This window comes from Numenius arquata, chromosome 8 (assembly GCF_964106895.1).
Source record: "Numenius arquata chromosome 8, bNumArq3.hap1.1, whole genome shotgun sequence".
NCBI lineage: Eukaryota > Metazoa > Chordata > Aves > Charadriiformes > Scolopacidae > Numenius > Numenius arquata.
In genome coordinates, this window is record NC_133583.1 from 34,864,099 (window position 1) to 34,880,507 (window position 16,409).

The 16,409-nt window shown below is 44.0% G+C and overlaps 1 protein-coding gene across 1 annotated transcript in view; it reads left to right on the forward strand.

Moving 5' to 3' along the window:
* Positions 1 to 932: 932 nt before the first annotated feature.
* TEDC1 (tubulin epsilon and delta complex 1) overlaps positions 933 to 16,409 on the forward strand; it is a 78,756-nt gene continuing 63,279 nt past the window's right edge. Inside the window, exons 1-3 of the mRNA XM_074152215.1 lie at positions 933 to 1,116; positions 3,557 to 3,635; positions 10,641 to 10,843. Of these exons, the coding sequence (XP_074008316.1) occupies positions 958 to 1,116; positions 3,557 to 3,635; positions 10,641 to 10,843 (441 nt within the window). The 5' untranslated portion in view covers positions 933 to 957. The remainder of the gene's footprint in view (positions 1,117 to 3,556; positions 3,636 to 10,640; positions 10,844 to 16,409) is intronic.

Consider the following 16,409-nt stretch of genomic DNA (forward strand, 5'->3'; position numbering starts at 1 on the left):
AATTGGCCAAGAAACCATCACTGGAGTTTTTCAGCAGGTCTTACAGAGAGGTAGAGGCAGCCCTGGCTCAGGAGGATCCCTGCTGTGCTGGTGGAGTGGACCACTCTCCCTGGCACACATCAGTGGTGGTCCCTCCGTACTGCCCACAGTGGGAATCCATCTCAGGGCCAGGTTTCAGACACGTAAATCCCAGCCAAGAGGTGGACTTTTCATCTCAGGGACTCAGGCTAACTCCAAAACGGCAGAACCGTTTCTCCCCCTGCCCCAAGGATGAATCCCTGGGGTTGCTTCAATTAAGAGTTTATACGCCTGAGGATCCAAGCTGCCTGCATCGCACTTCATGGAACTCAGAGGAAGGTGGGAAGCCAGGGGTCGGAGCCGATACCCTGCTGCCAAAACCCACTCGGCCGAGAAACATTTTGTTGGTCTGACGGCGGCCGAGTCGTGTTCTTAGAAAAGCCAAAGTGGGGTTTTGCAATAACTCTTTCAGCCAGAAAGGGTGGGGAAAGCTTGCAGGGCTCGCTCGAGGTGCTTGGCTAGGCAGGAGATGCGGCCGTGGTGCTTGCCTTCGCCTCTGGTGGGCGGCAAGAGGTGACCCGCAGGTGTGCCGCCCCCCTGGGTGCTTCCCACTCGGGTCACTTCCCAGGGGAGGCAAGCAGTGAGTTCTCTGCCCCGAGGCATGAGCGCAGGGAGAACAGATAAGGGGAAGAGCACTGAGCTGGGAGAAGGCAGGGAGAAAGGCGGCGCGGCGCAGCTCCAGCGCTCCCACCCCCGGACGCGGCCATGCGTGTCGCCCCCACGCGGCTCAGGGGGCGGCGGACGCGGTGCTCCCTCCCAGCCACCAGGGGGCGCCGCAGCGGGCGGGGCTCAGCGGAAGGGCGAGAGGGGCCCGCCCCGCCGCACTGCGCATGCGCCCGCCGCGCGCCGCCACAGGGCGGGAAGTGGTGGCGGCAGGGGATGCGGCGGCAGGAGCAGCAGCAGCAGCAGCAGCAGCAGCGGCGGCGGCGGGGCCGGGTGTTGTCGGCCGCCGTCAATGCGCTGTGCCGGGCCCTGCCGCCCTGCGTCCGGCCCGCCCCCGACACCCTCCGCCGCGCCAGGTTCGACCGGCCGCAGGCGGTGAGCGCGGGCCGTCCCGGGGACGGCCTTCGCCGGCGGACCCCGCTGTTGCATAGCGACACCCCCCCCCCTCTCCTGGGGGCACAGGGTGGGGGCAGAGTCCTGGGGGGGGTGTGTGGGCGAGGACACCCAAGTGGGACTGGGCCCGGGGAGAGAAACATCTGTGTGGGGCCAGGGCCTGGGTGGGGAGACCTCTCTGTGGGCCCCAGCCGGCACTGCCTTGTGCGACTCGCGAACTCGCTGCTCTTGAAAGGGCTTTATTTTCTGGTGGTTTTAAGTTAAAGCTTGGTGTTTCTCTGTGGTTGGCAACACCTTGCTAGTGTCACCTGCGGTTTGCTGTATGCCGGCTTGGGTCTTTCTGCTTTGGGGCTTTATGGAGCGATGCTTATGAGGCTTCTGGCTCACACACAGGGTGCTCCACTTGCTCAGTGAGCTATTTTAAGCATTTTATGAGCATTGACTGAAATTCCAACTGTAAGAATCACTGTTTCAGTTTGTCAGCGTGCTGTCCTTGTGTGGCCAAGAAATGATTTCCAGTTCCAACTCGTGTGCAGCCTCTTGATTGAGAGTTTTTTGATACTATCATGGTCAGATCTTTTCAGCGTCTTCAAGTGCTTGTTTGACTATGGGCGGGTTGTGCCATGCTGTCATTTAGGCAAACTCAACACCCGCAAATCCATGGACCCCGACGGGATGCAGCCACGAGTGCTGAGGGAGCTGGCAGATGTTATTGCAGAACCACTCTCTGTTCTTTGAAAGGTCATGGAGAACAGGAGAGGTGCCTGAGGACTGGAGGAAAGCTGATGTTGCCCTAATTTTCAAAAAGGGCAAGGAGGAGGATGACCTAAGAAACCACAGGCCAGTTAGCCTCACCTCCATCCCTGGAAAGGTGATGGAACAGCTCATTCTGGATGTCATCTCTATGTGGAAGAAAAGGTTTTCAGGAGTGGTCAACATGGATTCACCAAAGGGAGATCATGCTTGACCAACCTGGTAGCCACCTACAATGGCATGACTGGCTGGGTAGATGAGGGGAGAGCAGTGGAGAGCAAAGCTTTTGACACTGCCTCCCATAACATCCTCATAGGTAAGCTTAGGAATTGTGGGTTAGATGAGTAGACAGTGAGGTGAATTGAGAACTGGCTGAATGGCAGAGCTCAGAGGGTTGTGATCAATGGCCCAGGTTCTAGTTGGAGGCCTGTAACTAGCGGTGTTCCCCGGGGGTCAGTACTGGGCCCAGTCTTGTTCAACATATTCATCAATGCCCCAGATGAGGGGACAGTGTTTACCCTCAGCAAATTTGCTGATGACACAAAACTGGTTGGGGTGGCTGACACACCAGAAGGCTGTGCTGCCATACAGTGAGACCTGGAGAGGCTAGAGAGTTGGGCGGAGAGGAACCTAATGAAGTTCAACAAGGGCAAGTGTGGGGTCCTGCACCTAGGGAGGAATAACCCTGCGCACCAGTACAGGTTGTGGGTTGACCTGCTGGAAAGCAGTGCTGCGGAGAAGGACCTGGGAGTCCTGGTGGACAACAAGTTGACCATGAGCCAGCAATGTGCCCTTGTGGCCAAGAAGGCCAATGGTCTCCTGGGGTGCGTTAAAGCTACTCTGCCCTAGTGAGGCCACATCTGGAGTACTGTGTCCAGTTCTGGGCTCCCCAGTTTAAGAAAGACAAGGAACTACTGGAGAGAGTCCAGCGGAGGGCTGCAAAGATGATCAAGGGAATGGAGCATCTCTCTTACGAGGAATGGCTGAGAGACCTGGGCCTGGGAGAAGAGAAGACTGAGAGGGGATCTCATCAATGCTTATAAATATCTAAAGGGCAGGTGTCAGGAGGACAGGGCCAGACTCTTTTCAGTGGAGCTTGGTGGCAGGACAAGGGGCAGCGGTCACAAACTTTAACACAGGAAGTTCCATCTGAACGTGAGGAAAAACTTCGTTACTTTGAGGGTGACAGAGCACTGGAGCAGGCTTCCCAGAGAGGTTGTGGAGTCTTCTCTGGATATACTCAAAAGCTACCTGGATGCGATCCTGTGCAACCTGCTGTAGGTGAATCTGCTTTAGCAGGCGGTTTGGACTAGATGAGCTCTAGAGGTCCCTTCCGGCTCCTACCATTCTGTGATTCTGTGATACATGGTTATATTAGAGCAGATATTTTGGAAGCTGTCATCCCGTATGCCTGTGCCTTAAAGTGCTGGGTCTTGCTGTACAGCCAGCATTAGTAGCCCTTCTCTTTTTGAGTGCCCCTTACTGCAGGTAGCATTTGTAAGACAGCTAATACATGAACCTGCCTGATTCAACAGTGTTGGCAGGATGCAGCTGTGCTCCTCCATGTAATAAGTGATGCTCAGATACGGGTTTAATTGCCTAATTAATACTAAATATATGGCAGATATTTTGCCTGCTGATCTCCCCCAACGCTCTCCTTTTTTTGCAGAGCCTGGATTTCTGGAGGCTGCTCTATGCTCTTCTGAAACAAATCCACAGAGGCAAGTGGACTGAGTCCGATGACACAGGTAACCTAGTCAGTCTGGCTGGCTATGTGATTTCCATCTGTCCCAGGGAAATACAGGGACTGGTTTTGTAGCATCTCTTCTTTGACTTGCACCCTGTCAGGAATGCTCCGCTTTGAATACCTGTGCCACCAACTTACTGTTGCATCACAGCTGTGCAGGCATGTGTACTCCCCTTTAGGTTGCTTTGTCCAGGAAACTGGTATGCTCTTGCATCTGCTAGGGACTCTTGCTTCCGTTTGACATCTTTCTGCAGGTAAATCTCTGCAATGATCTTATGCGTTCTCAGCATCTGCAGAGATAATTACAGAAGTAGATTTTTTTTTTTTTTTTGATTCCTTCTTTCCCCATTCCACATATGATGCATGATTCTGTGGTTAATTTTCTATCAAGTGCTATGTCAGGGCATACAAACCATAAAGGCAGTGTTTTGCATTGAAGTTGTAGAAAAAACAAAAGTAAAGTGTGTGTGAATATCTCTATGGACAGGGCCACTATTCCAGAGAGAAGCTGCATGCATGTTGGCTTCTTGCAACGAGAGAGCACTATTTACTTCTTAAATAAATGTTTTTCCCTGTACGATACAACTCCCCAGGCTTGAAAGCTGTCTGTCTAGAGCCGTTTCATTGTCAGAGAAATTTTTGAGAATGGGATTGTCTGTGATGGGTAGAGGTCTCCTCAGACCAAATCCACTTTAAATCCACTTTTGCTATTGAAAGCAAAAAACCTAAGCAACATTGGTTTAGCCCCTGAAGAGCTGGGAATCAGATTGCTCTGTAAAGGGAGTTAAAAATGGCTGTGCATTGTGGATGAGGTCTCAAGGAGTGTGGAGCAAAACCAGCATAGTTTTGTTGGTAGCTCAGCAGGAAATCAGCGTGGTTCTATGTTACTCACAGGACTGCTATTTTTCATCTGGCTATTTTTGCCTTTCTACTCATCCACAATCTGCTGTGGATGGTAACTCAATTTATTGGCTGTGTCCTACAGCTGCTTTGAGGTGGTCCTGCACAAGTGCAGCCTCATTGAATCGTGGCTGCTCCCACGCTAACTACTTGTAGCATTTGGAAACAGGATTTGCGTGTGCATGTGGCAGGTTGCTGGCTCTAGAGAGAACAAACCCAGCCTCTGCTGATAGATTGCAAGGTAGGAATGTGGGGTTCTGTTCAGAACTGTCGAGCTGATTTTTAAGGAACTTGTTTAGTCTCAACACAGAGATTAAAGCTGAAACTCGGGTTGGATAGCCATTCAGTTTATCAAATTACACCAATTGCCTTTGCTTGGCCAAGTGAATGAGTTGTCTGCTGTGAAATGCAATCAATATTTTACTGCCTTTCTTCTCTGTCCCTGCTCTGGATCGCTTATGGTCTTTCATGTATTTATTTCATGGAAATGAAGTGGAATCCTTGGGCATAGGGACTAAATAACTTTCTCGGGTTTGCACAGGATCCTGTAGCACCACAAAGAATTGAAATGGATACCTTTAATTCATGTCTAGTGCTTTAGTCCATGGATCAGGAATTCTTTTCTTTGCTGTTTTAGTACAGCCTCTTAATTATCTTAGCTAAAACAAGGAGAGCAGCAGGTGCCAAGTCCCAGAGGAAGGCTGTGAAGACTCCTTCAGTATGAGGGTTACAGTGTGCACAGACATAGGAACACCTTTCTGGAAAAGAGAACCTATACTCAAATGGTCTTGTACCCTTCCTTTTTTTTAGGCTAAAAGTTCTTCCAGAGGAAACACCTGTGTTTTGGCCTGTAGTCTGCCTGTGGTGTTGAGGTCACAACGTTTCTTCTCACTACTCTTTAGAGCGAGACCTACGTTTCAAGGATTGCATTCCAGATGTTGGGCCATTTGCAGTTGTGAGGCGCTAGAAGGTGGTGGTGCATCACAATGACAGAATGCTCTTACAGATTTTGCCCATGGAATAGGACAGATTTTCCCAGAAAGTTTGTCCTTGATCTGGGAAATACTTTTTAGCAAGTGACTTTTGAAGTTAGACCCCAGTGTGTATTTCTGTTTCAAGTTAGTAGTTTTCATTAGTCAGTTTTTCATCTAATCTTGTTCTGTAGGTGAATTTTAGAGGAGATTAAATTTGCTTTGACTAGAACAGCTACTAGTCTTGCCCTTGTTATGGTTGTGATGTGATATTGTTTAGAAAAACTTTCTGCATCATGTTTTTAAATGGTTGATGTATTTTATTGCTGAGCTAGCAACAAATAAAATATTCAAAAATTCACACATAAAACTACACAATTTGATGTTTTAAAATGAAGGAACTATTGTGTTCTTGCGCAAAGAAACCAGAAACCGCACTGAAGCCTGCCAGTCAGTGGATATAAAATTCTGCAAATGGCTCTTTTGGTTTCTCATTTTGGAAGAATTTTTTCTTCACACAATAAAAAAACACTTACTGTAAACTTTGGTGGGAAGCCATCAATACACTCCAGCCCCTTCAACATGTCAGAACAGTGGGTCTCTTGTCAGTGGAGTTTGAGTCCAAGTAAGCTGTGTAATAGTACTCTGGGCACAACCTTACTGATGAAGTCGTCATCAGCGGTTTCACGCTGCTCTTTCTTCACAGAGGCTGAGAGCTGATAGACTTGGTTAACAACCTAACAACCACAGCAAGTAGCAGTGCAATATACATTTAGATAGTTGGAGGAAATGTTTCTTTTCTGGAGTCACAATTCATTTTTTTATAGTATGGGAAAGAGGACTGGAGCTGCAATATATTTTTGTTTGTTTGACAAATGAAGCAGAAAATGTTCTTCTGCAGCAGTAGTTTCCCATAACACCACTACCTATGCAGGTGTTTCTTGCCTGAGTGCGTGAAGTAATGTATCTGTGTCTATTCTTGTACTTGATTTAGTTTCTTTCCATCTTAGCCTGCCAGGTGAATGCATAACCCTTATTTGAATATCATGTTGTAATTCACTGAAAATATTCTGCAGGATTCATAGAGTGGAAGAGCACAGCTTGAGTATAGTTTTAAGAGAGCTGAACCCTAAGGTTCATCCACAGCTTGGTCTTACTTACTGAATGTACTTTTATAAATAGTGTGTATGCAGAAGGGGATTATTGGAAAGACTGTCTGGAAGGAGGGTCTCTCTGTCTATAAATTGCCTAATCCTGATGAAATGCCGTAAGAACATGTTGTCAAAGAGAAGGTGCTTGAGTGACTGGTGTTATCTGCTATCTGAGTGAGCGTTTTTCTTCTCTAGGCTGAATGTTAGGGAGGAATCCATCTTGGTCTTGGGTACCTATATAGCCTCTAGTACCATTTATCTGAGGACCATTTCCTTGTAAGCAGAGCACTTAAGAGATGAGGAAACTAAATGACTTCTCTAAGGTCATGGAAAGGCTCTTTGAGCCCCAGTTCCAGGTCCATGCTTTGACCACAATTCCTGCCTGATACTCTCACCATTCGTACCCTCTCATGTGAGGGCAATGTGTTGCAGAGGGAGCAATGAAACAGGGGGAGATAAAGGACCAAAGCAACACAGAAATTTAGGTGGTGAAGTGCCTTGTTGGATCTGGTCCTGAGTGGTATTTCAGAGCAGGGAAATGGTGATAAAGGAAAAAAAAACAAACACCTGGCTTGCTCTCTGTTCTTTCTCTTTGATGTGTGATTTCTTGGGGAGCTCCCTGAACTGCAGATGGCAGCATGTGATGCTTGTTTGCTTTGAAAAAGGAGGAAACTATGTACTGATCTTCCTCCTTCTTGGAGTATTTCTGCCTTTACCTGTTCCTTTCTTGACAAATACACAAAGAAAAGGAAAGGGCAACATGAAAACCTAGCTCATGTGAGAATGTTCAAGAGTGATCAAAATAAAATCTCTAGTACCTGAGTGCTCCCCCTATGCATGAGGGATTGGAGTGCCTATCTGCAGCAAGATTTTTAGCAAACCATACGTGTTTCTGCCACCCTAGCATCGTGAAGGGAAGCTGCTTGCTTTTACATTCACAGGTTCTGCAAAAAGAGCAAATGGAATGATTTAGGTGTTTGATTTTCCTTTTTGTGTCTGTAATGCAGAAACAAGCTAGGTCCAATTGTCCAACTCTCATTTGCCTCTGCAGAAGCTCTGCTATGCAAAACACTAGTCCTGCTAAAAATTAGTAGCTCTGCACAGTTGTCACCTGCTTAATCATGCTCCTGATCTTGTTTTTTGTTCTTCAGTCACGGTTAATGTCTTTGTCAGGAATTCATTTGTAGCTGTCACGTGCCCAATCACGTATTCCTGCTCCCGCTGCTGAAGATATGTATAATACATCTGTATAACAGTTTTCAGCTGTGTATTTGGACTGAGGAGCACTCTGGAAGTAGGCATATCTCCTTAGGGATCAGCAATCTTGTTTCCCTAAATCCTAAAGTTGGTCAAACAGTGCAAACAACATACCTTCCTCTGGTTTGTCAAGGCGCAAAGGGCTTGGGGGCTCTCTACTGCTACCAGCTCCTTCCAACCTCAGCAGAGCTGTAGTGATGTACTGCTCCTATAGGATTACTAGCATAGGTCAGTTTATAGCTCCTCCCTGTGTCTTGGCTTTGTATTACTTCTGGTGGATACTACTCCTTTAGCATTTTGCAAATCAAGTTAAATCAACCACTCTTCACTGTGAGAGTCTCTTGTAATTAACAAATTCCTCTTGAAAGCAACAGGATTTTTTTTCTTTTTTTTTTTTTTTGTTTTGAAGTTGGTCGTTATGTGGTTTTTGAGCTGCAGCACTCAATGCCAGACAAAGATTACAATATGTGTCAGTGCTAAGGGATGTTTTTACCACAAGTGGCAAGGAGGAGGTAAATGAGTAAGTAATGTGATGAATTGGTATGTTAATTAAGGACAGCAGTGACAATCCCTGATTATATGAGGCTTGTACTTCCTGTTATTTTTAGGTGTGTGAGCGTGTACCTTTTTTATGAAACTGTACAAGAGATACAGAAGCATTACACTGGGAAAAGGGGAACAGCTTTCCTTCTTACTTTGTAAGAATGCCTAAACTGGATCAAACTGAAGGTTCCTCTAGCTTCATCCAGCTGTGACAGCTGTCAAAATGGATGCCCAGGGGAAAGGAAAGAGCGAATGTAGAAGGATGCTTTCAGGGGGCTGTTCTTTCAGCCTTCAGTGATTTACATCTCAGACTTCCAAACCAGGGAGGATTTCTTTGTATTTCATAAAATTCCATGAACTCCTCTTCTGTAAATCCAGTTCCTCTTTGATCCTGTGTGACTCTGAGTGTCCATAGGGTCCCATGGCCAGAAATTATAGAGCTTTGCTGTATGCGTGAAGAACATCTCTTTAACTTGTTTCGACTTACAAGCTTGCTAACTTTGGAGGCTCTGAGTTCTTGTATTGAATATTGTGCAAAGAAATTATTCCCTATTCACCCATGCCACAGCACTCATGGTTTTAAACAGTTTTGGCTTATCCATTCTCAGTCATCTTCTTGGCCTACATCACCAGTTCTTACAACGAAGCTGTTCTGTACTTGTGATTGTACTTGTCCTTTCTCTTTGTTTTTTATCCGAGTCTTCTGTAGCCTTTTTGGGACTGAAGAAATAACACTGTGAATTTGAGATGTGGGGGTCACAGTGAATATAGACAACACTATAATGTTGTTCCCTGTGATCCGTTTAGTTTCCTTTCTAGGTTTCTTACATTGTTTGCTTTTGGATGCATATGAGAACGAAGTGTGATATTGTCCTGAAAAATCTTGTGATCTACAATTGCGTTCCTGAGTCCAGTGGTCAGCTCCAAGCCCATTGCTATGTCACTGAAGTTAGGATCGTTTTTTCCGTTGTGTGCATCATTTTCCTAGAAAGAATTTTAGCTGTCATTTTAAAGATTGGGCTTATTTGGTTCTGCAATCCTTCACGATCTGCCTGCATTCCTTACTACTGAGTAATATCACATCAGCACCAAATTTTCTGTCACTATCACATTGTCTGTGTGTCATTTTGAGTTGGTTGGACAGCAACTGCTTAGCACAGAGCCCTCATGTGAAACCACCATTTGTTCCTACACTCTGGTTCTTGTCTGCTAGGCACTTGTCACTGATTCAAGGGCCTTCCCTCTCCCTCCACCACAGTGGCTTAGTTTCTTTGTGCCAGTTGAATCCCACTTGAAAATCTAACTGTCCTGTGTTGGTTGAATTTTCTTTAATCACTTGCTTGTTGTTGGCTTTGGAGAACTCCAGTAGCTTTTTGAGCAGGACTTCCTTTTAAAACAACTGTTGTTTCTTCCCCAGTATGTATTGTTTATCACTGTGCTCCCTAATTATGTTCTTTATTATAGTTTTGACTTAGTACAGAGCTGAGGCTTTCCTCAGTGTTTTACGGTTCTGTAGGGCCTGTCTTGTAGCTGTCAGGTAACATTTGCTGGTGTGAAGGAATATGGATCAGAGCATTCCTGAGAATTAAATAGTCCATGTGGTCTGGTATGCAGTGTGGAGTGCTCCGTTATCTCTGCCTGCTCACTGGTGCTCAGAGATTTGCAGCAGGCTGTAAAACTCCTATCTCTAAATTCCACTTTCATTCAGGAGTAAAGTGACTCAGTGTTTACTAATTCATAGCATGCTTGGTGGCTCATAAAAAATGAATAGGTGAATTGGAGTCCTGTTATGGTGGTGACAGCTATTTATCTTTTTTGCCTTTGTTAATCTTCCAGAGGCCATTACTGGTCTTGATCTCAACTTTGAAATTTCTTCTTTTCATAGAATCACAGAATGGTTTGGGTTGGAAGGGACCTTAAATATCATCTAGTTCCAATCCCCAATACTCTTCCCTTAGCAGTAGTTCCTGTAGATCAGAATGGGGCAGCATAAGAAAGGCTTTTACCCTTTACCTCCTGTCCTTTATCAGTTGTTGATAAAGACTGTAGTCTCTGCTGTCCTCCACTAATCTTAGGCTTGATTAAAAATCTTAACTCTCGGAGGAGATGGCAGTTTCCGGAACTGAATGGGTAAATGGATTGAGTAGTGCAATGTGTTACTCTTAATTGTTTTCTTCTTTTCAGATAACCAAATTAGGTTTGTAAAATCAGCGTTGTGGTACCATGGCTATGGCAGGCCAGAACTCTACCGGCTCCCCTCGGATGGCTCAGCAGGTAGTCGGGAGCTGCTGCTGGCATTTTCCTGGCTGCTGCACAGAATCAGCCTCTTGGAGCAGCTTTTGGCTCGGAACAGAGTAAAGACTGGAGATGAAACCTCTGTGTGCATGGTGAGCATGTTTGTGTCCTTCCACTTTATCTGTCCAGAAGTAATGTTCTGTGACAGCAGCTGTGTTACTGCTGATGTGTAATGTGTTGTGTCTTGGTATCTTTACAAATAAATGCCTTACTCCAGTTTTAAAAAAACTTAAAGGGGCCAACATCTGGAACCCATATTCTTTCCCTTTTCTAAATTTTCTGTGTGCAGGTGATCTGGGTTCCTCTACTTTCTCAGACTCCCACCCCTGCCTGAATTCCTTGCTTTTTATTTCCAGTATAGGTGACACCAGTGTGAAGAAGTGCAAGTAAGTGAATTTGATCTCTGTGCTTCTGGGTTTTGTGCTTCCAGACTGCAGCATGGGTAGTGCTACAGTGTAGGCAAACAGGTTTTCTGTGAATGCTGGCTATGTTGACATTGGGTAGAGCAAGTAATCCTGAGGCAAATAGTACTTTTTAAAAACATCAAGAGCTCAAATGGCAGCTACTGCTCTTGGGGTTAGTAATGACCTTGTAGCCTCCTTGAGACCACAGTGGGGTATGTGGTTGTTTCCATCAATAAAAAGATGTTAGCACATAGGAAGGCTGCTCTGAAGGTAAGGAGAGCTGTATGTCTGCTTTAGCTGCAATATATGTATGTGATCAAAAGAAAAAAAAAAAAGTCAAAAACCCCCAGAAAAACACAGTCTAATAATGTTTGGTAATACTGCTTTTAAAATCCATTGCTTACATTTAAGACTGCATGCGCATGTATAAACAATTGCCCTGGAGCACAGAGAAGCTTAGGAGAGAAAATGATGGGTTTTTCCATGTATATATCTTGTTTGTTGCAAATAAACTGTCCCTGCTCTTAACACAACAGATAATGTAGGCTGAATTTAAACTGATCAGTGCAATGTGTTAGTGTGACCGAGGTCTCTCTAGACGGTTGTGAGTTTTAAGTTATTTTTGTCTGGTCAGACATTAATTACTGGTTAGTTTGGTTCAAAATTACAGGCTCCCAGAATTGTCTCATTTTTTGGCAAAGGACATTGTAGGTCAGAAACCCTATGTCCTGATATCTTGTAATGTCTAAGACCTTGTGATCTTCGTGGTCATGTATACGTGCTCCCTTAGACTGTAGGCTGCCTGGTTTTCTAGAAACTTTCTAGGGGATAGCAAAGCAGGAAAGCGAGAGTTTGGAAAGCTATGATATAGATACAGGGTCTTCGGACAGAAAACACTTGTAAAAATGGAAAGCAGCTCAAAGGGGAGAGTCACCTTTGTAACAACATCGTTAGCAGTATTTTGAGCAAACGGACCGCTCTTGCTATGCTACAGTTGTGTGCTGCACAGAACGGGGAGCACAAGAGGCCGTGCTTGGTGCGTGCCCTCTGGTGATGTGAAGGCTGCCTCGAGTCTTTAGGAAAAACACACTTCTGGAGGACTTCTTACTTTAAACTTCTCTTTCTTGCTTTTTTTTTTTTTTGTTTTGTTTTGTTTGTGTGGTAGCAGATTATTTTTTGTGTCCTTAATTTCTATTACAAAAGAGTGCTGATTGAAGTGTAGCAGCAACATGAATTCAGGAAATGGGGCAGCACCTATGTTATTTTCTCTGAAGGCCTTAAGTTTTGCATTTGCCAAAAAGAGATGAAAGAACTGTGGTAATACAATGTTATCTCTTATGGCCACACAGAGGCACACTAAGAAAATTATTGCTGTGCCTTTCACTGCAATTCTAGCCTGCTCTACCTGTGTTTCTTAAAAAAGCATGGAATACATATTTCATGTTTTTATCCAGTAATAGTCCCAAACAGTGTTTGGTAAGGTTTACAGGTCTGGATGTTATTTTTTTTTTTTAAATAGGCCAGACAAAAATTTTATAGACGCAGAGTTGGAGTTAGCGTATGTATGTGAAGCTCATTGTATTAACAGCAACATTTCTTGTTTGGTGTTCATCTACCAAGTTTTCATACTCCAATAAAAATAACGTTCATGGGAAAAATGACAGAATGTAGTTACAGTGGAGAATGTGTAAATAGTGTGTTTTGTGATTCTGCATCACAAGAAAGGTAAACAGAATTGTGAGGGACAGGTCTTATCTTTTATTTGATCAACTAGGCATTACAAACCCAATAAATTCAACCAGTGAGACCCAACCAAATTAAGATTTATGAGTGCACAGTTAAGGAGGTAATGGTGAGTGTAAAGGAGAAGGTAGGTGGGTCACACCTCATTTTGATTAAGTCATCGGTTCCTTGTAAATCACTCCTGAAAACCTGTTGTTTGTTGCATAGAAGTGTGATAGTTTTCTTACTGTTATATATTGTTACTTGGTAGCTATTGTTATTTTATGGGGTACTTTCGTGTGGCAGAGTCTTCTCATCAGTCAGTGTTCAACAACATAGACCCTAAAATCCTAGTAAGAAAGGAAGAAGGCGAGGGTGTCAGTTTGATACCTGACATCTTGTGAGTTAAAGTACAACTTGAACAACTGAAGTGCTGGAATTTTGACTATGGGAATGTTACATACCAGACATTTGTGATACTTAAGCTGAAGTGTTGGAAGATGTGTAACAAATTGTAAAGGCGTTGCTAAACATGCCAGAGATCGAACATGCCAGTCGTAACTCTCTTCCATTTAAGTAAATTGAAGGAAAAAGGTAAAAGAAGAGGAAAACAGCCTCACTAGAGAAAGGTGTGTCTCAAAAAAGAAGAAAGAAAAAGAAGGGCTCTTTCAAACAACTGAAATTCACAGCTAAGGAAGAGCTTAAAACCTTCCACTGCATGGAGTCGTTTTTTTTTTTTTTCCCAAATGATTATAAACGGTTGAAAATATTTTCCTGAAATGAAAATGTTACAAAACAAAAATCCATGAAATAGTATTTGGTTTAGTGCATTGCTGACATCTCTGCCAAAATCAGCAAAGCATGAAAGCCAGTACTTACTGGCAAAGCACATGTTGGTCTACTAGTGAGAATAAATGTGAAGAAAATCCTTACCCTTTGTCTTCATCTTAAAAAAAATGGAGTCTCCAGAACTGTAGGCATAGCTGTTGTTCGAACTGATATTCATGTGGTTTGCTTTTAAAATTTTGACTGAAAAGTGGACAGGATCTGTTGTATGAAGAAGAGGGAATGTAGCTAATCCCTAAATTAAGGGTGCAGTTGTGTTCTGACTGTTGTTTCAGCCTAAGTTTGAAACAAAGCCTACAGCCTGCTAAATTGCTGATAATATGCCAAATACCCAACATATCAAGGGCCAATTAAATTAATTCCTTTCATTTCATTTCAGATTACCACTTTCTGGCCTTTTCTTCTTTGCAGTTCCTTAGCAACAGTTTTCTTTTCCTGCAAATTGAACACTTCCATCAGCTCTAAAGGATTTCAGGCTGGTTATTTATAGAGGGACAAGGGTATTCATGACACATGATGGACATGGAGCTCAGCTGCTGCAAGGAATTCATAATCTTAAAATGCTGAGCTGGGGAAGGCTTCCACAAGCTTAATTTTACATGTACTTACATCTTCAGAATCAAAAGTTAAGCGATTCCTAAAATTATAAACTAAACAGTGGTAAAAGCATGATGAAAGGGCTAAGGTGGTAGGGAGATAGTGCTTAATGTGGCTAATGTAATTAAAAAAATGAGTATGGTTAGTAGCCTAGAATAGTTATATGGGTTGTCTGCTTTTGTGTGCTAGGTAGGAAAATCCCTCAGGGCACCTTGTCTCGGGTTGCCTCCAGTTTATTTTTTTTTTTTATTTTTTTTTTCTAGAAGGGCACTGCCTGCCTGCTGCAGGATGCCCCAATGAGCAGGACTGAAGGAGCCACTGCCCTCTCTAGGCTCCCATCTGTGGTTCTCTTCCAGTATATGGACTTTATGAACTGAGGGGGGTGACAGTTAAAAAGAGCTGACTGGAGCCCATGTTGCTGAGCAGGAGAAACAGGAGAGGGACGAGGGGATGTGAATGTCAAATTCTAGTACCTGACTGCTGTAGTGCCTGTCCCCTCTCTGAATTTATTGTGTTGGTCTGTCAGTAGGTCGGTGACTCCAGAGGCAGTAAGTTAAAGTTCAAACCTTTAGTAATCGCTAATTCTATTGCATCTATAAAGACTTAAGTACAACCTGAATTGGAGGTTCACATCGATTTACAGAAGTGTCTACGTGGGAATTCTCGCCTGTTGTTATTGCCTTAAGGCACTGGGCAATTAATTGATGGACGTTTTCTTCAAAGGCTGTTTACACCCCTTGTGGATTTCTGTCTGCAATATCCACTGCTGTGATGTCCGTTTTAACACCCTCTCTTGTTTTGGTGATCATGTACATGCAGATTATTCTCAAGTGGCATTCATTGATTCCTATTTACACATGAAAATCCTGGAGTACAAAACACATCTGAAAACCAGTAGGTGAAACACTGTATTTCACTCAATCTGTAAGGCAGACCTGGGGAGTTCTTACTTTCTCTCTCTCTCTCTCAGAGAAGCAGATAATTGTTTGATATAAACCTGTCTTTTTAGCACATTCAGTATTTGACTTAATTATTTTTGCCTTGCTTTTTAAATTTTAGTGATATCATCACAGCTTTCTTCAAATCTATGATGGTTGCTGCAGATAATAGCAGCACTCTGTGAGCGTGTATTCTCTCTGTTTCCAGGGAGGAGTACTGCCTGTACTGGTATTATTTCTAGAGCTGAAATGAATCTATCTGTGACCCATAATTTAATTATGTGTGGAGGCTGTTGAGTTTTTTAGATGGTGGTAGTGATGTTATATCCCTCATTATCACCAGGATATGTTGTACAAACACTGGTTCTTGGTTCCACTAATTCCTTCCGCCTGCTTCTTGCCCTCTGAGTGAAATTGGATGCCCCTCCCCTTTTGGGAATTTATAGTAATCGACAAATAGAGCTATTATGGCTATTATAGTTGGAATTCATGCGTGTCTGTCTAGCATGCCAAAGTGAACTCAGTTTAATTACTTCTGGTGGGGAAAAATGAAACTAAACATGCCTTCTGACTCTTAGGCTTGCAATTTCATTAATCTTTTGTTTGTCACGGTCTAGCTTTGCTCACTGGCTATTTCGAGTATAGTGTAAGGCTTATGCTTGGTCTAATTTTGTTGTTGAAATGCCTTTCTCTTATAGAAATCTTGACCGTCACTGCTGTTCCATAAACCCTGTTATTAGAGGAAAGTGTTAACATAGCAGCCAAGCTTGATGTTCCCCCCAGAAGAAAACCAGGAAAACTTAGGCACTAGTGTCAGTAAACATAAATTTTCTGGGTTTTTTTCCCCCTCTTCACCTATTCCAGTGGAGGGCGGAGGACAGAATTTTATTAACATATTGATTCCGACTCAGAAGCATAATTACTTTCCAGATCTTTATGGGCTATATTAGTCTGTCAGCTTTCATTTTTTGATTTCCCTCCCTTGTTCCCTGTGCTTACACTTCTATTCTCTTTGTCCTCCTGTCTTCCTAGTAACTCTCACCATTTATCTTTTTGCCCCTTTTTGCTACTGTTGGTGCCGTGCTCAGTAGCTGCTGAGCAACACTTTTTTAAAAGCTGTCCCCGAAACAGAGGGCACAGGATCCCTAAAG